The sequence below is a fragment of the Physeter macrocephalus genome, chromosome 21, assembly GCF_002837175.3.
Source record: "Physeter macrocephalus isolate SW-GA chromosome 21, ASM283717v5, whole genome shotgun sequence".
In the NCBI taxonomy this organism is placed as follows: domain Eukaryota; kingdom Metazoa; phylum Chordata; class Mammalia; order Artiodactyla; family Physeteridae; genus Physeter; species Physeter macrocephalus.
Window position 1 is genome coordinate 83884418 of NC_041234.1, and position 25219 is coordinate 83909636.

The 25219-nt window shown below is 36.6% G+C and overlaps 1 protein-coding gene across 2 annotated transcripts in view; it reads left to right on the top strand.

Moving 5' to 3' along the window:
- The window catches only part of COL4A5 (collagen type IV alpha 5 chain), a 257406-nt gene that overhangs the window by 230326 nt on the left and 1861 nt on the right, over nt 1-25219 (top strand). Inside the window, exons 39-52 of one of the 2 annotated variants that reach the window (XM_024128226.2) lie at nt 542-640; nt 1204-1254; nt 2554-2739; nt 4467-4475; nt 8557-8565; nt 11223-11356; nt 13855-13927; nt 14064-14135; nt 14956-15084; nt 15909-16007; nt 17506-17718; nt 22116-22293; nt 24412-24526; nt 24874-25046. In XM_024128226.2, the coding sequence (XP_023983994.1) occupies nt 542-640; nt 1204-1254; nt 2554-2739; nt 4467-4475; nt 8557-8565; nt 11223-11356; nt 13855-13927; nt 14064-14135; nt 14956-15084; nt 15909-16007; nt 17506-17718; nt 22116-22293; nt 24412-24526; nt 24874-25046 (1540 nt within the window). The remainder of the gene's footprint in view (nt 1-541; nt 641-1203; nt 1255-2553; nt 2740-4466; nt 4476-8556; nt 8566-11222; nt 11357-13854; nt 13928-14063; nt 14136-14955; nt 15085-15908; nt 16008-17505; nt 17719-22115; nt 22294-24411; nt 24527-24873; nt 25047-25219) is intronic. The other variant, XM_024128225.2, reaches the window with a different exon arrangement.

Here is a 25219-nt window from a genome sequence, read left to right on the forward strand (position 1 = left end):
ACATGGTGATCATTCACTTAATACTACCTGTTAGGTACGAAGTGAACAATTCTTAATAAAAGTTGCTTAAAATTATTATTATGGGACCTTATTTTGGGGCCTCACTTTTTCCAAGGAGAGTTATTTCAAGTATCCTATAATAGTAGATAGATGCTCTGATTATTTTAGAATGGCAAGGTGTAGTTTTCTTTATTTACTGAATTCTAAAGCAAATCACTTCCTTTGGCCCCATACGAGGCCTATAATTCACCCCACTTCCATCCCCCCACACGTGCACATCTTGCTTTCTTATATATTCTAAAGGTAGATTAAAATGAGAAAGTGAAATGTTTTGAATACTGAATGAATGATAAAGCAGTTCCTTATTCTCAAATCATCCTGTATTTCTTTTCCACAAGATTTCATGATTTAAAGGAGTGTCCCAGAGACACTTTGTGTCTTTTGGGTAGAACTATTTGAAGCCAAAACGGAAAGAATTGGGGATATGGAAGGAAAAGGGAATTGGGAAGATAGGTGTAACCTGCTGTACTCTGTTCTTCAGGTGGTGGAGGTCGTCCTGGGCCACCAGGGCCTCCAGGTGAAAAAGGCAAACCAGGTCAAGATGGTATTCCTGGACCAGCTGGACAGAAGGGTGAACCAGGTGCTATATTTTTTTATTGTCCTTAATTTTCTAATTTCTTCTTTGTCTACTTTAACTTTTGCCCTTTTTTACCCATAGTGAAATTGTATCTTCTTTCTTACCCTCTAAGCTACCACATACTTTTCCCTTCCTAATTACCTTCTTCCACTCCGTCCTGAGAATATTACCTCACATTTATCGATAAAGTTGCCTCCCTCTTATGAAAAACTCCATATCCTTTCTTGTTCAACTTTTCATGTCAAGAAGCTACCTGGACAACTTCTTGTCATCAAGAAGTCAACTACTCTGGATGACCTCCTTTCACTATGCAATCTCTATTCCATTTATATATACACACATATATTCATATGACATGAGTTTTTAAAGATAACACTCATCACAAATAGAATATAAGTTTATATGGTTTTCTCATGTTAGAATTGTAGTTCCATGTTGGAAATGTCTTCATGTTTCATATAATATACATTGCAGCACTTACGAAAAACCTAAATGATCCAAAAATAATTTGTCCTTGTTTCAGTTATTATTATCTATTTGAGAATTTTTGGTTTATGCTCTAACAGGTCAACCAGGCTTTGGAATCCCAGGACCCCCTGGACTTCCAGGACTTTCTGGTAAACTTTAATGAAGCATGCTAAATCAGTCCATAAAATATAATATTCTCTAGTACACTTACTTATTCATCTCCACATACAACCCCAGACAACTCAAAGCTAGAGCTACATCTTAAAGCATTTCTTAATTAGCAACTTGGTATAAAGAGTTGTACTATAAAAAATGCACCATTAAGAACATTTACATATAGATATCTCTTCATTAACCTCATAAATAAATGTTAGGGCTGGGATAGGGAGGGTGGGAGGGATATGCAAGAGGGAGGGGATATAGGGATATATGTATACATATAGCTGATTCACTTTGTTATACAGCAGAAACTAACACAACATTGTAAGGCAATTATACTCCAATAAAGATGTTAAAATAAAAAAAAATTTTTTTAAAAGAAAGCAAAATTGTAGGAAGAGGTAGATTTCACTAAGTTTTTAAAAACCCTTTTAGCCAGAAGAAAAACTCTTTTTTCTCCCAATGGAAACCAAAACCAAGGTAATATAAGAAAACTGTAGAAATATGTACCAATAATAAAAATGTCTGTTGAAAACTCCATCTTAATTTACATCTTGCATTTTGGATGGGTAGGTGTGCACACACATCTACCTTCACTCATTTGTTACTATTATTGTAAGCACCAAGTAGTCAATTAAATGACTGAATGTGTGTACAGATATGTATGTTTATGTTCTGAAATGACCATTGGCTATTCTATGGAGGCTTTTTTCAAACCACACATAGATCTCTTAGAAATTCCTGTATTTTTTTCATGAATCCAACATAAAATTATTACTCTAATGTGCGACTGTTTTATTGCTCTCACGCATGTTGGTGGTGTAGAAAAGGTGTTGTAAAGAGTTTATCTAGATTGTGTTTCTAAATCTTGGATAGAATGGTCTTCGGGGACACACAGCAACCATTGAAGATCCATATCTTCCAATGGTCTCAAAAATTAGTCTCAAAACATTTGTGTTAGGAATTTCCTCCAGCTATCTCTAACCTATTGTTGCAGATATTTTATACTTTTCTATTTTTTTCTCATAACTACTGGTCATGTGATCATTGCTCTATGTCCTAATACAAAGGATATATTTTAGGATGCAAGTTATTATTGTTTCTATATTTCTATACATAGAAATAACAGTATGGGTTTTCTGGATGGGCTGGGGATTTGGTAGGAGGTAGAAATGACCTCAGTAAATTCCATTACTTGTTCTAGTAAGTGGGAGCAGCTTTAGTCTTACAGACAAGCCTGATATTCAGTACCATTTAATGTGTTCTCTAACATGACTTCACTTTCATAGGTCAAAAGGGTGATGGAGGATTACCTGGCATTCCAGGAAACCCTGGCCTTCCAGGTCCAAAGGGTGAACCAGGCTTTCATGGTTTCCCTGGTCTGCAGGGTCCCCCAGGCCCTCCTGGTTCTCCAGGTCCAGCTCTGGAAGGCCCTAAAGGCAACCCTGGGCCCCAAGGTCCTCCGGGGAGACCAGGTATGTATGTGAGTGGTAGGGGAATGGTCTATTTATTATTCCATTTATTTCATTTTGCTGGTAGGTTATTCAGTCTTTAGGACTTTAGAATCTATAATCCAAAGAACTTCTTAAAAAGAAAGAGCTTGTTTTATTCATAGCTCCATCCATCCATCCATTTCCATGGCATCTAATAATTCTTTTCAGTAATGCATTTCATCATTTAAAGTTGAACTAAAACATACCAACTTGGAGGAAAAAAAGGAAATAGTGGATTTATTAGTCTTTTTATTAAACATAAAGCTATACTGATAACCTGGCAGCAAAATGTCATCTGCATTTTTAATGTGAGCTTCTCAGCATGTCATCACAGAAATCATTTTAGTGATCACCCAATAGATGCTTGTGGTCCATACCAAAAGTGTTGCTATGGTTCTGTCATATGATCAGCAAATGTCACCAAGCACAATAAAGAAATTTTATCTTCTCTAGGAGCTAGGCAATCAAATTTATCTTCAAGATCACAGCATGATTAAATTGAATTGTGATCTCTTCATACCAGCTTCATGTCTATACCTCATTTGTCTTGTGTTAACTGCTCTAGTAGTCTCAGTTTTGCATCCAATGTTCACTTTTCATTTTGTGTTTGTGCTGTGTCATTTCATTTTAGTAAGTTTGGAAACGCTCATTTTCATCCTGAATTAATGTCGCTGAGCTCAGTCACTGGAGATAGATTATTAATACATTCTTGAGACTTGATATTCAATTTTTATATTTCTAATTATTGAAAACTTGGCCCTCATTGATTTTTTAAAAATAAGAGAAATGTAAGATTAAAAAAACAAAGCAATTGCCTTTTTATCCTTTGAAGGTCTCTGACCCATTTTTTAAATGTGTTTAAAAGTGAAAATTTCCATAAACTCTGAAGTGATTGCAGTCAGTTTTAATACGATGTGCTCTAAAAACATGAATTAAATGGGATCACATAGTTTGTTCAGAAGATCATTTTCAAAACTAGATTTTATCTGATCTGATTTGACTGTTTATAGAGAGTGTTATTTAAAGTTTTACTTTGGTTTACTACTGAAGAAAAGCAGTGAAAATCTCCTCAGCCATGTTAATTCTCTTGCATGTAATGTAAAGAATTGACACAAATATCTTGCTTGGTTATGCATGCAATAATTCAAATAAACCAAACTATTATCCTTTTTTGTATTTTAATCAGCACTGTGGCTGTTTATTCTTACCAGTAATAGAGCTCAATGCTGAACATTACTCTGAAATATGTCAACATAAAGACATCAGTCACAAAGGTTCTTTAAAAATTACTGTTTCTAAAAGAAATAATAACAAAAGTAGTCAGAAGAAGAACACATCTGATGAGTATTTGTGACTTCTCGATTTGTTCATAAACTACAAATTAAAATGGAATTTTAAACCCAATTGCTCTTAGAATTGATTGTTGTTGTCTGCACTCATAGTAATAATTATTATAAAAGTGATTTTTGGTCTTTCAAAGTATGTCACATGTGCTGTTTTTATTTTAGTGTTGATGTGAAATGGTGATAATTTGGTTTATATACAGATGCATGAATATGAGCTTGCATAGTATTCTTTTATTGAATTAAAGTTTAACTTGAAAGAAATTAGTGTAATGCTTTAGTTTCTTGATATTTCTAACAATTTTGATATTTTTCCTTTTTGTTAATGATGACATTGGGCCTTGGTGAACTTTGATCCCTATCCAGGTCCTACAGGTTAGCTCCTTAACTCCAAAGTAGTATCTGCATGAAGTATGAAACTTTTCTTATATTTATATATATATATATATGTATGTGTATATTATTTATATACACATATATAGTGTATGTATATGTGTGTATATAGGTATATATACACCTGTACCTAATATTTTCAAGTGATTGAATATATTTTAAGAGCATATATGCCAATTCAATTCTTACATGTTGATCTATCTCTGAAAGTTGTCAGGAACTTGCAGAGTCCAGTTTTTCTGTCTATTGGAATAACTCAGAATTACCTAATTAGGAAAACTGATTTATCATTTTAAAATTCATATATTTGTATCATTTTTAGTTGAAAATTTTTAGTACTCAAAAGTATATTGTATACTATTTTACATTTGCCTTTAGAGTGTTATTTCCTCTTTTTGCCTCGTATCTGTTAATGTAAATGAAATTGAACTATTCTTCAAAAATACATTCTTTTTAAACAATAATATGTATTATCAGATCCTGCAAATATGCAATTCTTGACGAGGCATACCTCTTGTAATTTTTCAAACCATCCCATCTTCACATTTTGGTTTGTCACAAAGTTCTAAATTCTACTGCTATGTAAATGGACTAATAGGCACAGAGTAAAAAAAAAAAAGTCAGTGCAACCAGCACAGATTAGAAACCTCTTAATCTTATTTTCATCCTATACATTTAAAAAGTACACACCCAAGAACAGTTACCAAGAGCTGCCCATTAGAAAACTGTTGATTCATGTTAAAAGATGTTCACCTAATCAGGAGTAAAAAGAACCACAAATATCTGAGTGTGTTTATTATTTTTCAAGATAAATAGCCCTTTTCAAATTTCTAAGGAGGAACTAAAAGGGGAAAAAGTATAATCCTGAGTTCTGGCTATTGGAAATGGAAGGAAATTTTCTCTTCTTATGATTTAAAAATTCATAATTTTTCAAGATTCTTTTTAGGAAGCCATCTATCTCTGTGTGAATTAATTCCCTGGTTTATTACTCCCCCACAAACCCATCATTTCATATAACCATAGATTATCGATCTAGAAGGACCTAATTTTTACATTTGTCAAAGAGGTATTCACGAGACACTTGTTGATGATAGCAAGACAGATTTTATTCAAGACTATTGCATTAGGAGAGAGACTATTGCAATAGGAGAGAGAGACTGAGCTCAGCTCTGAGTACAACAAAGTCAAATGGATATTTCTAGTCCACTAGCAGAGTGAAGGAGTCAGTGGATGAAAAATTACTAAAAGGAGACATCAAGGGTAAGCAGATTCTTGCCAAACTGGCCTATTAGAGTTCTCGCTAAAGGCAGTCCAAGGACTTAGACATCAGCATAAGGAATGAGGAACTTGATCAGATATCAAGGGTGGAGAGGCTCTCCCTAAACTGACATAGCAGGATTCTTGCTAAAACTGTGCTCAACAGACCAAGGCCAGGGCCCAAGGGGTGAGGCCTAGTTGAGAAGAGGGCTCAGAGAAACCTGTCTAAAGTTTAGTCACAGATGAGAAAACTAAGGCCCAAAGAGGTTAATAAGCTTGCTCAAGGTCATATTGTTAGTTACTGGCATAGCTGGGAGTCTGACTTGGGGCTCTCCAGTACTCTGTTAAGTGTCTGTTCTACTAGTAACACGTATCATCTTTCCACAAAGGCAGTTATATAGTTTGATGCTTATGATCTGGCCTCTTATTCTAGTTATAAATACGGTAAGTGATGGAGCAAAGCTGCTTCTGCCATTTTAGGAGACTCTTACAGATAGCAGACTGGGCCTTGACTTCGCTTTCTTGTTTTCTGTTAACTCAAAAGCTCCATCAACCCCTACTAACTGCTTCTTGTGTTTTTCCTAAATCGATGTCATCAAAAAGATTAAGACAAAACACATGCTATTTCACTATTGCCAAGATAAAGAGAAGACTAGGGTATTCTTTGAAGTAATTTTGAGTCCTGCCCTATCTGACTTACATAGAAGTCTGCTGCCTTGATCACTTCCAGACTTTACTGTCAGCTAGAATATTGTTTTCTTCTGAGGCACTAGAATATATTCAAAGAAGAAAAAGGAAAGTAGCCACATTACTTTAAAACCGATTTGACAACTTATTTAACAGATGTACTCTAAATTACATAGTTATTGGAATCCGGTATCTGCAGCGTTCTCTTCTTTGCAACAGTTGAAGACTACAACCTTAAGTGGAAACTGGATTTAAAATTTACCAATCAATTCATCAGCTTATCTTTAGTTATTGCCACGTATATACAAGACTTGAGGTTTTTGTTTTTCAGTTAAACTTTGTTAGATCATTTGAGAAATAATGGATTGAGAGCCTCATGTACAAAATTGACTTGGCATATAACTCATTAAAATGTTACCTTTTAGAAATTAAAGTCTTAGAAGTTTTGCTATGATATGATCTGAAGTTTTCCTTGTTACTTATTCAGACTGAAATATCATATAGTTCAATGACATATTTCTCTAAGAGTTCTTGTTTTGGTCCTTCTATATAAAACACATATATAAAATGTCTTTACTCAAACTCTGAATTATCTTTGGTAGGAATTCTAATTTATCTAGCTAATTGTGTTTCCAGACTCTGCTCAAAGTGTTGTCTTGAGTCAGTTTGCTGTATGTGATTTAGAAACCATTTAAACAAACAGAAGCTGACTTTTGGCCTCCTGAATTTCAAATTGTCAAATGCTTTAAAAGTTTTATTACTAGGTAGTAATAGCAATGTTTTATATTTATATGACATACCACCATTTATATCATGTAACATACTTTCCTTATAAGCTCCTTGAAGGCAGAATTTGGGTCTAGCTAATGTTTGTGTTCCCTGTAGCATCTTGCACATGGCAGATATCAGGTCAACTTTTTTAAAAATGAACTTGATCTTTAGAACAACACTGAAGGAGGTTAGGGCAGACAACACTATTCCCATTATGTGGGTGAGAAAACAAGCTCAGAGAGATTGAATTACCCAGAATCCCATAGATATAAGTAGTAGAGCCAAGAATAGATCCTAGGTCTTCTGATTCCTAGGATTCAGTGCTCTAGCACAATTTATTCTCTTTGCTAACCTCAGTGCTTATAAATCGTAGCAAGACTTGTAAGAAAAGGAAATTGTGTTTATAGTCAATTAACATTAACCAAGGGTTGTCCTGTTTGTAGGCTTTTTATCTTTTTATTTAATGATCCTTCTTTTAATAGTTAATAGCCTATTTTAATATGTGCATTGAATAATATAAAGTAAATGTGATATTTTCTGTGGTTTGGGGTGGGATATTGCATGCCAAAATATTTTGAAGTGCCCCTTCACTGATGGTCTTCGTATCTGGAAAATTCAAGTTCAATAGTGAGCAAACATATATTGGCTTTTTGTCTTTGAGTAACTTATTACAAGTAATAATGCACAGAAGAACGCCTCTTGATGGATTATTTTTAAAAATCACTATCTGGCTTCATGGAATGATTTTCAAAGAAGACAAACAGAAGTACAGCTGGTAATGGCCATTGTATCCTCGTGTTTTAATTTCTCTATTTGGTCACCTATGATCTTTGTATATTTGTCTAATAAGGCCTTTAAATTTAACTGTAGCTCCTTGGAGCAGCCCGCACACACCAATAAATTTGCACCTCGTGTTTTTACTAAAGAATGGCAGAGGCCAAGATAAACTTTTACCCAAAAGTTTTACCCAGAGGAATAGAAGAAGGCTATCAGTGAAGTGGTACTACCTTTCCAACTTTAATGTTTTGAAGGTGCTAACTTTTGGAAAGCCACTGTAGCAGTGTTAACATGTCTTCAGTAGAGTTTTGCATTTTTTGCATTAATGAAAATTAGCAGCTTATTTTCTAGAATAAGCTCTATTTTAAAATATTTGGCTCTCTATACTCCTGTAGGGTTCTGTTTGCATACTGATTACGCTGTAGGTATAAGAAATGCTGGCAAAGAGGATTATTGTTTAACTTGTGCTATAATGTGAACCACTTCTAACTCATAATCTTATTTTGTACTGTGTGATGTCTGATACTGCTAACATCGATCTTTGGGCTTTGGTGAACTCTGATCTTCCCAGGTTTTCAAGGTTAGACTCTTCACTGGTCAATTCTTTTTTTTTTTTTTTTTTTTTTAATGCTTTGTATGTGTGACAAGAGAAATGCACTTTTTTTGCTATAATTCAGAAGTCATTGAAGAGTGCTGTTATCCTCAAATACTACCTGCTCTGGTATTTAACATTTTGGTAAAGGTAATGTGACTTGTTTATAATCAAGTTTGAAATGACATTAGGTCTTTGTGGTTTCAATTATTTATAATAGGTAATTCATACATAGAAACATGTTGAATTTTAAGTGGAAATACACTTATTTTTATCTTTAAGACTGCATTAAGACATTTAGGCAGGCATCTGGCCCATTTGTAACCTCTGTATATTGATTTTATTTTCTTGAATTTTTGTTGCTTGATCTGTGTTTTCATGGCTATTTTCAGTAATGGAAGAGGGTAACTATTGAGTATTCTTAAAAATAAATCTTGTATCATTAGCAAATCAATAATTTAAATTTGAGAGACTCTAGAACAACAGGTCTGAATTAATAACATGTAAATTTCCCCAGATTTCCTTTTAATTGCAAACGGAGCAATACCCAAAATATGCCTACTTTTTTTCCAAATGATAACAATGTTCTGTTTACTTTTCAAACTGGGGAAGCGGGATGTAAAATGTTCCTTTTTTTCTTCCTCTTAATCTTACCCTAGTCATTGTTAGGCTGATTCACAGTTTACTTTTCTCTTAATAAACTGATTTGCTACCTGATTTCTAGTCCAAATTATACATATGGATGAGACTAACAATTTTTCTTAGAAAACACTATCAAGGGGTTTGAACTCAAGTTGTTTTTAATTTGTTTGTGTAAGTTCAAAGTACCCCAACCCTTTCTTTATGATTGGGAAGGGAATTTCTGAGTGTCTGTCTGGTTGCTGGGCTAGGGTGACTATATGATTAAAACTGTTTAAAGATAAAATGATTGTTGTACTGTTGTGAACCTGCCTCCTCTTTCTCATGTGACAGATAGAACACTGTTATATTATGAAATCACATAGATATAGCTGAAAGTTTAAAAACAGGTTTATATTTTAAAGATATGTTCTTACCTTCAGTTTTACTAATAATGAAGATAATACTAGTAATAATAATAATTGTTTAAAACTTCTTATATAATTCTTACTATGTGCCAGGCACTGTGTTTATATATATTATCTTATTTAATTCCTGGAACAACCTAATAAGGTAGGTTCTATTCTTATTTCCATTTTAAAGAAGAGGAAATTGAGGCTAAGATGGTTAATAAACTTACTGAGGTCAAACAGCTAATGATGAATGGAGCTGGGATTCCAACCCAGCATTCTAGCTCCAGAGTCCGGCATTCGTAATCACTATACCATGCTGCCTTGTTAGCCTGTAGCCATTGATTCTGGGTCATAAGAGTATTGGAAAGGATAGGATCAAAAATGAGACCTTTCGTGCATATTGTAAGCATGAACTCAGTATTCTAAATTCATATGCCTATGTTATTTCCTTCAAAAATAATCCCTACATAGTTTCTTTTTTTGTTGAAACCAATGAAAAACTAAGATTACTGGAGGACAGAAGGTATAAGTGCTCACTAGTTGCTGTTCATTATTTGGGGCTTCGTAATTATTTTCTTAAGGCAGGACTACTTAGTCTCCACCTCAGCTATTGCTTAGCACACTGCAGGCAAGTAACAGCTATTTCCCACCTAGTGAGAAAAAATGTGGCCATTTTTAAGATCTTCTTGGTTGCTTAATGGACCTGATATCTTTCTTTAGAAAGAAAAATTTAAAATACAGTATAAGGAAAGAGCTTACCAAATCCGCTTTTAAATTACTTTATTTATTCAGAAGTTATATGCCAAATCCTTTATTTTTCTTCAGAAATATTTAAAATGTAAATAATACAAAAACATTTTTAAAATAAATTCAAAAGTACTATATTGAATCAATAACTTTCTGACACTAAAATATTCCCATGTATTAAGCATGTCACTAAAATGAAATTTAACAATTAGTTTGCTTAAATAACTATCTTAATTACATAGTAATACAAGCTGAATAAAAGTAACTACTTACAAGTAAAGCAATTTTATTTTAATCACAATGAGACAAATGGTTTGAATCCCTGATTGCCCTACGAAGTGTGGTCATGAACCAGCAACTTTAGCTACAGGACACTAGTTTATCTACAGGGCATTTGTTAGAATGCAAATTTTGGGGCCCCTCTCCAGCCTAACAAAATTCAGAATTCTGGGGTTAGACCCAGGAATCTATTTTAACAAGCCCGCCTGGGTATTCTGATGCATTTCCAGTTTGAGAACAGTGTCCTATGGTGTCTCTTTTGGTTCACTTAAACACTTAGTTACAGATTACAGAAGCAATCTTTATTATAATGTCCAAAGTCCTTCCTTTAGATATGAGCTTATTGGATTAAATATATAATAAAATACAAACTAAAAGAGTCTGCAAACCAGTGTTAATAACAAAAAGAACCCAGCCCAGTTTACATTAGCGAGTCAGCATGGATCTATATATTTAATGTAGTCTGGAATTTATTCTGCAAACTAATAGTATTTAGATGACTAATAGTTTTTGGATAATGTAAAAGCCTGACTTTGATGCTATTCTTATGTTATACTGAAATGTGATTATTTGTTGTGCATTATCAAGGTCTACCAGGTCCAGAAGGTCCCCGGGGTCTCCCTGGAATTGGGGGCATTAAAGGAGAGAGAGGAAACCCAGGCCAACCTGGACAACCTGGTTTGTCTGGTTTGAAAGGAGATCAAGGACCACCAGGACTCCAGGTAGGAAATTGGAGTATTTGATGAGGAAGGGGTGTGGGTGCTTGCATTCCAAATGAGAATTCCAAATTGCATTATTTTAATTAGCATTTACTGGTCAAAGCTCTTGACTAAGCTATATATATATATATATATATATATATATATATATATATATATATATATATATGAGAGCATTGCATGTGGAGGAGTAGTCCTTCCATAGAGAAGTAATCATGGTGAGTGTGGGGATATTTTAGACTTTGAAATTAAATAGAGTTAGGGTCAGATTTCAGCTCCTCTGTACACTTCTACTTTGTGTCTGTGAGGAAGGCAGACAGACACTTTGCATTTCTGTCTTCACCCGTAAAAAGAGAATAATAGCGTATCCCCACGTCTGTGTTCCTGTGTTTTCCACCTTGGTTTGAGTGACCCAGAAAGTCACATACTTCTTTATGGATCCTCAAAGCTTCCTTCCTTCATTCAGGAGGATTGTTGTTAGATTTTGCAGCCAACAGAGTCTGGGCTCAGTCTTTTAACTCTGATGTCTGCTTTATAGCAGAAAAATATATCTAAAGAAATTGTCCTTAAAGCTTTCCAACAACTAACCATTTTTTCCTGTTATGGCTATTCTTCTAGACATCTAGACTTAAAATTTTAATCTTCTCTTTATTCATTCTCTACTCACTTCCTACCTCATTCATTTCCCATGTCCTTCTAGTTCACATGTCACTATGCCTGATTCAAGACTACTGTCTGATACCAACATTTTATAAATCTGGTATTGTTGAGTTCTATTCATTTTCTTTCATGCAAGTTCTTACATTTGCACCTTTCTAATTTTTGTTTGGAAATAATGTTAAACTTATAGGAAAATTGCAAGAATGGTGAAAAACCGCATTTACCCGGATGAACCAATTGTTAATGTCTTGCCCCATTTGCTCTCTGTATGCATGTTGTGTGTATGCGTGTGTGTGTGTATAATTACGTATTTTTTCTGAAATATTTGAGAATAAGTTGTATCTATCATGTCCCTTTATCACTAAATACTTCAGTGTGTAATATTTCCTAAAATTAAATTATTCTTTTATATAACCATAGTACAGTTCTCAACTTCAGGAAATGGAGCATCGATGTAACATTTTTATTTCTGCCCACATGTTCTAATTATATCAGTTGACTTAGTAATATCCTTTATAGCATTTTTCCTCCTCCAAAATAGGATCCAGACCAAACTATGCATTGCATTTAACTGTTATATCTCTTTATTCTCCCTCAATCTGAAACAGTTTCTAAACTTATTTTTTTCTTTCATAACCTTGACATTTTTGAAGAAATGTAGCCCGTTCCCATTTAAAAAAAAAAAAAAGAATGTTTCTTCTTTCGTCTGCTGTTTCTTCATAATTAGATTCAGGTTATGCATCCCCAGATGGAATACTCCATGAGTGGTGTGTTCTCAGATATGGAGGCCCATGATGTTCATCTGCCCTTCATTAGTTATCTTAATTTTGATCTTCCCATCAAGTTGTTACCTCGTTTCTCCACTGCATGGTTACTGTTCTTCCCTTTGTAACGAATAAGCAAAACTACAGGAAGACACGTTAAGATAATGCAAATATATATACTATTCCACATAAAAATTTCTCCCTAGATATAATATCTATTTATGATTTTTGCCTCAACTGTTCAATACTGTGATAGTGGCAACTACCTCTACATATACCACTAAGCCCTACTGTAAGCAAGAGCCTCCCTTCTATTTACTGTCTCTTTGTTATCATTATGGACTCATAAATTCTCATTCTCTTCAATGATTCATAATTTTTATTCTATCATTACTTATTTTGATGCTCAACCTGTCCTAGATTTGGGAGCCCCTTCAAGCTGGATCCCGTGACTTTCTGACATGCCCCCCGTTTTAAAGTTCTTTCTTACGTTTGGGCATAAGATGTTGCAGCCTTGCGTCTTTTTCATTACTACTAATAAGAGCTTCATCGTTCCACACTTAATTTCCCTTTAGATCCATTCTAGAGTTATTTTCAACTCTTCTTCTTCCCATAGTTTTCCTGGTCCTCAAACCCAATTAATTAATAAGCCCACTATAGTTTTTTTGCTTAGTCTTTCAGACTTTATCATTTCTTAGATTCTAATTCACACACTTACCACATCAGGGCTACACTAAAAAAGAAGTGCCTTTGTTAATGATAATAAAATAATAACTAAATTTATTAAGTATACATCATATGCCAATCAGTTTTCTAAGTACTTAATATGAATTGTCTCATGTAATCCTCACAACAACTTCATGGAGTAGATACTATTATTTTCTGTATGTTAGAGGTGAGAAAATGATGGATCAAAGAGGTTAAACAACTCAAGGTCACACAAGCTAATAAGAGGTGAATTGGGTTTTGAATCCTGGAAGTCTGACTCTAGAGCCAGTGCTACAAATCACCACCTATGCCCTCACTTCCTTCCCTCCCCCCAGCTTTTTTCTAAAATTAATGATTTTATTTATTCAGGGTAATCCTGGCCGGCCAGGTCTCAATGGAATGAAAGGAGATCCTGGTCTCCCTGGTGTTCCAGGATTTCCAGGTATTTGAAGGGGTGTTTGGAAGTTTCCCCCTTTACATTAAACTCCTTTGGGAGAAGACACCCATTTTCTGATTTGGCTGGGTAAAGGCTGTGGCCCTGTTGCTTTGCTGTGTAATTGTGTGTATCTTCTTTGCAGGCATGAAAGGACCCAGCGGAGAACCTGGTTCAACTGGCCCTGAGGGGGATCCAGGACTTATTGGCCCCCCAGGTAAGAGTTATTTCTGGAGCTAGTTATACCTGATACTTAAACTCATTGAAGAATTTGAAAGTTTGCATTCTGCCTTTCAACCAAAACTTTCAGAGTCTCAGTCCCCAACAACTGAGGGGAAATAGGCAGGGCTCTCCCTCTATTAACTAATCTTCTCAAGCTCTCTATTTCAATAATGTAATATCAGGAGCAGACCTTTTAAGTTTAAGGTAGATGCAGGACCAACAAGAATGCTTCAGTGAGATTTTTATTGACCTTTATACTAACTTTCCTCTATTCACTTGAATAGATCACAAGAGCAAGTCACATAAGTATGTTTGTATATTTTTAATATGAAAAGAGTTCTTTTTGCTGAGAGACTTAAAGAGGTTTCCTGTAAACTGTGAAACAGAGCATCTACTAAATTCCTCTACTAGTTAGTTCAGTTGGTCCTTTGACAAGCACAACAAACAAGAACTGCAAATGATGTTAGAATCAGAATGGACTCTACAGCAAATAGAATTGTCTAACCTTGACACCAGTGTTCACAGATTTGCAGTGGATTAGACTTTCTTGTAACCGAGTCATGATTCAAGGCTTGAAAATTGAGACAATATGCCTAATTTGTCCATGGACCCTAAGAAAATTATTTATTTTTTCAGCCTTTTGGGTGAGATAATGATAATTTTCCCAAACAGATTTCTGTTGGACATAGCAAATTCCAATACATGTAACTTGTTTCCCTCAAACCAATTCTTATTCTGATCTGAGGTTACTTTGGCATCCATTCTTTCCGAACTTTCTCTTCCCTACCTTCAACTTCATGTGCTTTGCCTCTTAGGTCCCCCTGGATTACCTGGTCCTTCAGGACAGAGTATTGTAATCAAAGGAGATGCTGGTCCACCAGGGGTTCCAGGCCAGCCTGGATTAAAAGGTCTACCAGGACTACCAGGACCTCAGGGTTTACCAGGTACCTTTGTAGATCATCTTTGTAAGCCTTATGTATTTGAAAACATTTCCCTCATTCTTCTTTCACTTGTTAGAGTTTCTCTCTGACAATAGGAGTCTCAGCAGCTAGTAGAATACCAGACCACCAGGTTCCATTTCCTTTTTTCCTTGAAAATGTTCATTTCTCATGCCCTAATTTCTTTTAGGCCCAGTCCAATTTCTTTTAACTTCTCTGGCCATCCTAACTTGGATGATTAGGTTAATGTTGTTAAAATCTCTGTAACGAAATTAATATGCATTTAAGATATGGTGCTTTCTCTATCCCAACCACAAGAAGGATAGAAGGCTGATTTGGTGGGCTATCATTTCCCCACTGTGAGGCCTCCTGATTTTTAAACTAAATCCTATCTAGTTGGCCATTTAACTCTATGCTTGCAGCCAACTTTGATTGAAAAGAAAGCTAGAAACTAACTTCAGCCTTTCTGTTTTATCAGGTGGCTTAATAGCAGTCTTTTCATAAATAAAGTGTACCAGGCAGTAACAGCCTTGCCTATGATGAGACATATAATAAAAGTTGGCCTTGTGCTCTATCTTGTTCTGAAGGCAAGGAGAACACAACTGCCATATTATGGAAATCTCCACAGAGGCAAATGAATTGTTGAAAATTAAAGCTAAATCCTTGTCTGCTTCTTTTGTCCTGGGCTTGAGCTGTTCCTTCGTTTGTCTGAATTAAAGACAAAACCAGATTATGAATTCAGTGACACTCGAGGACCTACGTGTCCCAAATCTATCTGGATGTGGATTTATTCTACCCACGTTTGAAAACCGTACTTCATTTTCCTGTAGGTCCAATTGGCCCTCCAGGAGATCCTGGACGCAATGGACTCCCTGGCTTTGATGGTGCAGGAGGGCACAAAGGAGACCCAGGTTTACCAGGCCAGCCAGGTGAGACGTGCTGCTGATACTAATTTTTAAGTCTGGGGGACCTCTGGACATACGGCCTCCGATTGAAGCTGTGAGAGCCTCCTCTTGAGAGAGCATAGCGAGGTGGGGAGTCTGTTGCTTGGGAAAAATGGGATGACACAGGTGTGCCAGTATAAGAGAAGCACAGAAAGGTGGTTTTTATTTATGTGTTTAGAGCCCTGGAAAACCCGGCTTTTCCTCAAAATGAGGATTTTCCAGGTACTCACTGTACTTAACTGTTCTGATAATTTTCAGTATTTTTTGAATAAATTTAATTATTTTATTTATTTATTTTTGGCTGTGTTGGGTCTTCGTTGCTGCGCGTGGGCTTTCTCTAGTTGTGGCGAGCGGGGGCTACTCTTCGTTGCGGTGTGTGGTCTTCTCCTTGCGGTGGCTTCTCTTGTTGCGGAGCCCGGGCTCTAGGCACGTGGGCTTCAGTAGCTGTGGCACATGGCCTCAGTAGTTGTGGCACGCGGGCTCAGTCGTTGTGGCTCGCAGGCTCTAGAGCACAGGCTCAGTAGTTGTGGTGCATGGGCTTAGTTGCTCCACGGCATGTGGGATGATCTTCCCGGACCAGGGCTCGAACCCGTGTCCCCTTCATTGGCAGGCGGATTCTTAACCACCGTGCCACCAGGGAAGTCCCTCAATATGTTTTAACAACTTTAAATAATATAAATATAACTCTAAATAATATAAACATAAAGGTTTGTATTGGTAAAAACTAGCAGCAGCAACAAGGCGGATTGGTGATAACTATGTTGCTCCTAGAACCAACACCCTCCTGTTTCATTAACTGTATTTCTAGGGAAGAACAGGTTAGTGCCATCTTCATCACATATATGGGCATTGCTGTGAAATTCCCCCAAATGAAAATCTATACACACGGTGGCCAAAGGCCTGTAAATAGAGAAATTTTAAAAATAAGCTCAAGTCGAGTGGCCAAATGAAGAATGGGAACCAGTGGTAGATTGAAATTAGACATTTTGCAAAGTTTCCTTAGAGTACCCTGCCTATTCTCTAAACAAAAAGGTATGCGTGAGAATAATTCCCCAGACTCAAAGGAAAATGTTTATCAGCACTGAAGCTGGCAGGTTGATGGCAGCCACACCCTTCCTTTCTAGTTGATGAACAAAACAGCAGGCTGAAATTTTGTCATGGGGTTTGCACTCCTTTAGTACAGCGAGACTAGATAACACAAACCCCCCAAATAAGCATCACTTTTTCCCATCTAATGTTCCATTCACTCAGTATTTATTTAGTGCCTAATGTCATCAACCAATTTCAGAAGAAAAAGAATACATTTAAATCTCTTTGAGGGCAGGGACTGTATTTTATTTATCTCCAAATCCATGATATCTGACAATGCCTCTGTAGACATTCTATAAATATTAACTAATCAAACAAGGTCATAATGTGTCGATAGCCATAATAGTGAATCAGAGCTTACTTAATTTGTATACTGATGTTTCTTTGGAAATAGGTATCCGTGGTTTGGATGGTCCCCCCGGGCCAGATGGATTGCAAGGTCCCCCAGGTCCCCCTGGAACCTCCTCTGTTGCCCATGGATTTCTCATCACACGTCACAGCCAGACAACAGATGCACCACAATGCCCACAGGGAACTATCCAGGTTTATGAAGGCTTTTCTCTCCTGTATGTACAAGGAAATAAAAGAGCTCATGGTCAAGACTTGGGTGAGATAATCAGCATCTCATTTTTACTATGCATTTTGTTTTTGTTTTGAAAATCTTGTTGGGTCCTAGAGTAACCTTGGCCAAAGTGTTTCTCTCTGTTCTTTTGGGGCTTCCAAACTGAAGATCATGTCAAGGGCAGCTGAATATATTCACTATAAGTTTTAAATAAATAATATTTAACTTTAAACTAAAAGCATTAATTAGCTAGTGTGAGGTACAATTCTTGGCCTAAAGCAAGGCATTTGGAAAGAGCCATATGTACTTTTGTTAGCTTAGTTATTGAGGAAACAGATTCTCTGGGCTCTCTATAGTTTAGCAGCTGCTTAAGTGGGCAGTGTTCATAACTCATGGGAGATAGTTTCCTCTTTTCTGACACTGGTCTTTATCAAGTTAAAGATGAGTGCTGAAGAGAATCTTGGTTTCTAGATCAAAGAAAGTAAGGTCATTGCTTAATTTTGCTAGTTCATGAATAAACGCCTTAGCTTTATAAAGTGTTATCAGAGTAGTGTAAAGCTATACAAAGCACCATATTTCCATATAGGATCCACTTCATTTAATGTGTTCTCATGCATCTTCTCTATGCTAGGGTGGGCAGTTTTGTTGATGGGATGAGGCTGGACTGAATGACCTTCAAGACCTCTTCCAAATCCCTAACATTTCTTTTTCTGGAATTCTGACTTTTCATTTTGAGGCCCCATTGTTTGACCTGGGGCTGCCTATTTTAGAAATCACTATCCCTTTTGCCTCCATAAAGACATTTAAGAAGATAGTCTAGGTCTCCAGTTTCTGGGGTCTCCATCGTAAGAGGCCTTCTGAAGTCTCTTTACCTGGGCCATTCTGTGAAAACGGTTCTGCAGCAACAGAGACCTCCAGAGGTCTGCTGTGCTCACTCTGTTCCAAGGCACATGGCCACACTGCCAGGCACATCTACCTACATGGAAGCCAGTAGTCACAGGTCATTTTAAAGAGCCTAATAAAGTAGGAGTTTGCCCAACAACTTTCTTCTTTCTCTTCTACTTCTCTTTTTCTCCTTTTCATCTTCCCTCTGCTACTTTTCCTTCTCTCTTTTGCTTTCTTTATGTAGCATCTTTTTCTAATTTTAGAATCAACAAATCTTCATTGTGAAAATACTCTTATCTTTTAGATAATTTTCTCTAGTTTTTCTCCCATAAACTTTTTCTCCTTTTAGTCCGTTCTCTCTTTACTGTCAGAGTCTAGCTTATACCCGTAATCAAGCTTATAAACTTCAAGTCTCTAACCTATCAAGTGAATAGAAAGCATTAGAAGTTTTTGAACATCATGAAATTCACAAATGTAATGCAAAGAAAAAATGGGATCTCTTACCCTGTATATCACTATAACTTTTCAAAATGTGTGTGTTTGGTCAAACAAGACCCATCATAGTATGTATTCAGACGTAGAGGCTATAAACTGGCCCTGACTCAGGTACAGCTTATGCCTCAGACATAGGAAGGCCATGATAGGGCCCAAGATCCCAAGTGTGATACTGGATTGCAGGGTCTATGCTAGAGCTCACTCAAGGATCAAACTGGAGATATCGTGATGGCTAAGCAAAGCATAGTTATAGGTTTGATCACCTGATTAAGTAAATACATAGTCTCTGCTGGATTAGTGAAAGGATTATGGTGTATAAAAAAGAGGGTGGAGGAAACACTGAATACTAAAGCTGTTCTGTCTGGGAGAAAAAAAGCATACTAGGAACCATTAGTCTATAGTTTTAATAGAGGCATTGAGAGTTCATGAGATCACAGTCTCTTTGAATGTTTAGAAACTGTAACCAGAATTCTGCATCATTATGGGTAGCCTACAGCATAAATACAACCAAACACCCATGTTCTCATCATTATGGGCCTTCCTTTTATGCACATCTTCCTTTTCTTTCTGAGACCAGGGATATTTCCATCTCTGTCCCTGATTAGTGATGTTAGTTTTATTTTCAAATTACTTTATAATTAAAAAGTACTTTCATATTCATTATCCAATTTGATTTTCACAACTATGATCAAGAACGATATAGGACAAATATTGTATTTTTCCACTACGCACACCCACACGCATGCGCACACACACACACGCACACACACACACACACACACACACACAAACTGGCTAAGCAGTTAAGTGACTTATTCAAAACCCCACACTCAGAAAGTGTTGGAGATAAGAATTGACTCCCACACCTACCAATTCTTTTTTTTATTGAAGTATAGTTGATTTACAATGTTGTGTTAATTTCTGCTGTACAGCAAGTGATTCAGTTATACATATATATGCATTCTTTTTTATATTCTTTCCCATTATGGTTTATCTCGGGATACTGAATATAGTTCCCTGCGCTATATACAGTAGGACCTTGTTGCTTATCCATTCTATACATAATAGTTTGCATCTACTAACTGCAGACTCCCAGTCCAACCCTCCCCAAACCCCCTACCCCTTGGCAACCACAAGTCTGTTCTCTATGTCTGTGAGTCTGTTTCTATTTTGAAGATAGTTTCATTTGTAACACCTACCAATTCTAAACCCATTCGTTTTTCAGCTATGTCAGTTTTGTTATTTGCTCTCACATGACTTTGAAGTCATTCACCTCTCTGAGCCATTTTTTTCTGAAAAAAAGTATGAATTACAATAAATCAATGATTTTCAACCTGGGGAACTTTTGAAAAGATTCCTAGGCCCATCCCAAACGTATTATATAAAAATTCCCAGTGATTCTGACAGTCTACCAGTTTTAAGAATTATTGGTCTTTTGTCAGTCACCTTCAGCCTGAGATAAGCATACCCCTTTGGATACATGAGGAATTTCCAATGTATAATTTTAAAGGACTTAGTTTACAAATCCTCAACTTTCATATGTACTTTCTCCTAAAATCGAACTGCTTGTGTATGTGCTTTGGATAATCTTGTTTCCCACATCCCCTTTCACTACCACCCGTCTCCCACTTTATAAAAGACTCATACTATGGCATATTGCCTTGAAACATGAAAACCTCTAGGGGACAAAGTCAGAGGAACAATTCAAAATAATGGCTTTGTTAAAGTCTCCATCAACTCAGGCTCTATAATTTACTTCTAATCCATCTCATTAGGAAATGCGTTTCCAATAAAAGTTTTCTTTTAACATTTAGTAATTATCAAACTTTATAATAAACTATCTTTTTGATCAATGTGAATTAGTAATTATTATGATGATGACCATTCAAAATAAAATATTTAACATGTAAAGCCTTAGGGTCACAGAAAGTTTTTAAAAGTTACTTTAAATTTTTGTTTCAGAAAACTATGATTGGATAATCAGTAGAAGACTTTCAAAAATAAAAAAAATACATTAGGCTAAAACTGTGTGAGAGAAGTGGAATGGAAATATAATTTCCAAATGCAAAAGGAGCACTGTATAATTTCCAGTTATTAAAGATGAGTTTATGCACTTTTCAAAAGGTTTATTGTTAGGTTTCAAATACTTACATTGGATACATTTAAAAGAGTGATGTCAAAGTTTGTTTTTAAATATACATATTCACAAAACACTACAGATGACAGCTGGCAATGTTGAAATGTGGTTTGCAAAATTCCAGGCTCCGGTATTACAAAGTATAGAAGAAGAGTGGGTTTGAAGCCAAGAGACAATAACCAATAACTTAATAACTGGCACAGTATCAGTTTAAACTTCTGATGAAAAATTTGAGATGTCAACTTAAAAATGTGTGCGGGGGGTACATCATTTTTCATCATTCTTTTGTGAGTAAATGAGAAAAGAATGGCCTAATCGCTGCTAGAGATAACCTCTATTGCCCCTACTAGCTCAGAAATTTAAAGACTCTAGTTCCTTTCCTTTTTTTTTTTCCCTTACGTTCTTCCTTTCTCCCTTATCTACTTTCTTCCTTTGTATTATTTACCTGCAAACCTGTCCATGGTTGCTGTGCATATTAGTCAGCACTACAGTTTTCCCCAGGTTTAAAGAGATTGTGAACCCACATAAGACATATACTGGGGATGTCTTGGAAGAAGAGAGGACAGCCTGGAGAGGAAATACTGATATGATATTATAAGGAATCAGTGTGTGCCTTTCACTCGTCTACAATAAATTACCCAATATTCTCCATAAGACACCATTGTTTATAAGATGCCTCACCAGTTTAAAAACAGTGTTGGGGAGTATATAATAAGCTACCACAATAAATGTCTACATAAGTTGTAAGATCTATCCTGATTTTAGAGATGTAAAAATATGAGTAAATGTGCATCTTCTAACTGAAGAATTAAAGCATATTTATTATCTAAGAGATGGGGGAAAGTTTCTCTTTGAAAGGTTGTTAGTATGTTAGAAGAAACTAATCATCATGACATTTTTTCTTTTTCTCCCCATTTCTTCCCAGGAACGGCCGGCAGCTGCCTTCGTCGCTTCAGTACCATGCCTTTCATGTTCTGCAACATCAATAATGTTTGCAACTTTGCTTCAAGAAATGACTATTCTTACTGGCTGTCCACCCCAGAGCCCATGCCAATGAGCATGGAGCCCCTGAAGGGCCAGAGCATCCAGCCATTCATTAGTCGGTGAGGCACTGGTATACCTTTGATTTTTATCAATCTCCAGTTAGTTTAGTTAGTTAGTTTAGCTAGTTAGAAATGAGTCCAAAGCTAATAATCTGATTATATTCATCTCAGGTTAGGTAGAATAGAGGTGCCTTTATAATACTCAGTGCAGTATGTAGTTTGATCCATATTTATTGGGGATCTACTTTTGACCAGGACCCATAACAGACTAGTGTAATATACAAAAAAAGCTCACAGTCTAGTCACTAGGCAAATATATGTAAATTAATATGTATCAGGCTTGGGCTGAGTGCTGCAATAGATCCAGTAAAGTGTTATGAAAGCATGGGGAAAGGGATATTTAATTCCAGCTAGAAAAATCTGAGATGACTATATGGAATAAATAATGTTTTTTTGGTTTTTTGGGTTTTTTTGCGGTACGTGGGCCTCTCACTGTTGTGGCCTCTCCCGTTGCGGAGCACAGGCTCCGGACGTGCAGGCTCAGCGGCCATGGCTCACGGGCCTAGCCACGCCGTGTCATGTGGGATCTTCCCGGACCGGGGCACAAACCCGTATCCCCTGCATCGGCAGGCGGACTCTCAACCACTGCGCCACCAGGGAAGCCCGAAGAAATATGTTTTGAACTGCTTAGCCCTTGAAGGATGTAAAGGACTTGAGACACAGGCATTTATAAGGGAGAAAGGCATACTAGGTAGAGAACATTGGAATGGGTTGTAGACTGATATGTCTAGAATGTAGTTTCTAAAAGTTGCAGAGGGAGAAGAGATCGGAAAGTTAGCTTGGACCCGGACTGTAGAAGGCTTTCAGTGTTAGGTTTTAGTTTGGAATTTATTTGGTATGTAATGGGGACATCTGAAGTTTTTGAGCTTTCAGGGAAGATTACAGAAACATCAATGTATAACATGGATTTCAAAGGGGATAGTCCAGAGGTAGAGAGACCAGTTAGATTGAGAATATCGCTGTAGTCCTGGTAGGAGAGTGGATTGGAACTCTCAGTAGGGTACGTGTATCACATTAATAGAATAAATAAGATTTGGCATGATTAGTTATGGGAAGGAGAAAGTGGTAGCTGAGACTTGGCGCATGAGTAACTAAGAGAAGCGTGGTACCATTAATAGAGATTTCCTAGAGTGTTGCTACATTAGAACCCTAGTTTAAACTCGACCTCCTAGGCATGTTAGATATTGCCATTTTCATTCTGATCATGACCCAATTGACCTAGGAGTCTAGTAACCATAAAGGGTGAATCATTGGAAACTCTAGTTTCTTTGACATTGAATATAAAGGTTAAACCTCCTTCAGCCTCTCTTAATAGCAAATTCATGGTGCCCTTTTCAATATATTTGCCCTAATCCTTTGGGAATTCATTTTTGTGTGTGTGATTTTTTTTGTCAGTCCCAACCCTTGGGAATAAAAGATCCCCTGAAGGCATTCCCTATTTTGTAGATAAACTTTACCAAATTGGTTTAGTCATATTTCAGAAGGTACCCTCATGCTCTTTACTAAAGATTTGGTAGACTCAGCTGTATTTTACTTGATTTTATAGATTTAAGCCACATCTCCAAGTGCCTGGGTACTTGCCCAGCATTCTGGATATGTTGTACTTCTACAGATATGGCCAAATGGTTAATAAATATCCTTTGGGCCAAAAATAATGGGTGGGGATTAAGAAAGTGTCTGTTTCTTGTCTTTTTAAGTTTACTAGACATTGTTCTTATCACAGTTTTAACTTTACTAAATGTCTCCCCTCCAGTTGGGCACTTTGACAGCAAGTAGTATGTGCAGTACACAAAACCAAACTCTTACAGCAATTATGACATTGACTGTAGCAGGTATGGATACAAATTTAGGGCAGAATAGAAAATGAAAGTGCTATAGCAGTGGTTCTGTAGTTTCTTTTTGAAAAAGCTTACACTTTTCATTTATAACTTTATTTTATATATTGGGAGACTGGGCTTATGCAAAAGCAGTTCTCGAAGTGCATTTTTCTCCTCTTTTTCTGAGCACTGAAGACACCTTAATGGGCTTTTATACCAGGAAGCCTTCCAAAGAAGAGGGACTGCTAGTTCCCATATGCTTACTCTGTAGATTGTGTTTCTTCTGCCTTTCCCTTACCAGATGTGCAGTATGTGAAGCTCCGGCCGTGGTGATTGCAGTTCACAGTCAGACCATCCAGATTCCCCGTTGTCCTCAGGGATGGGATTCTCTCTGGATTGGTTATTCCTTCATGATGGTATGCAACACTCTTCCTTGTCTTTTTCATCACAGCTGACTGTCCATCATATCTACATTTCTTTCTAATAGGAGGAATCCCTATCGTTTATGTAGTAAGAAGCTTGAACCTCATATAGCTTCTATCCAAGCACTGTGTTCCCTCTCATACATTTGCTGGAACATATTTTCATAATCTGCCTGTTTCTCTTGTTGGATACCTTTGGTGTGGATACTGTTCTGTTTCCTCTGGCTCTAGTTCCTTCACTGGCTTTGAATTTTTGGCCCAGCTCAGCATATATCTTTGGATATTCACTAGGGTATCATGGCACTTGGGTATTGTGGCACATCTTCCCTTGTCTTTTCTAGCACACAAGTGCAGGGGCAGAGGGCTCAGGTCAAGCCCTGGCCTCCCCTGGTTCGTGCTTGGAAGAGTTTCGTTCAGCTCCCTTCATTGAGTGTCATGGGCGGGGGACCTGCAACTATTATGCCAACTCCTACAGCTTTTGGCTGGCAACTGTAGATGTGTCAGACATGTTCAGGTAAGGTGCTTATGGCTTTAGTTTAGGTCCTAAGCTTCCTTCAGAGGTGCTAGCAAACAGAGAGGCAGTTCATGGATGGTTTATACCCAACAAATGTTAGGACTTTAAAGGACCATGTCGTTTATTCTTGCTTGTTTTCCTCATATACCAGACTCAGGTCAGGAAAGCAGACT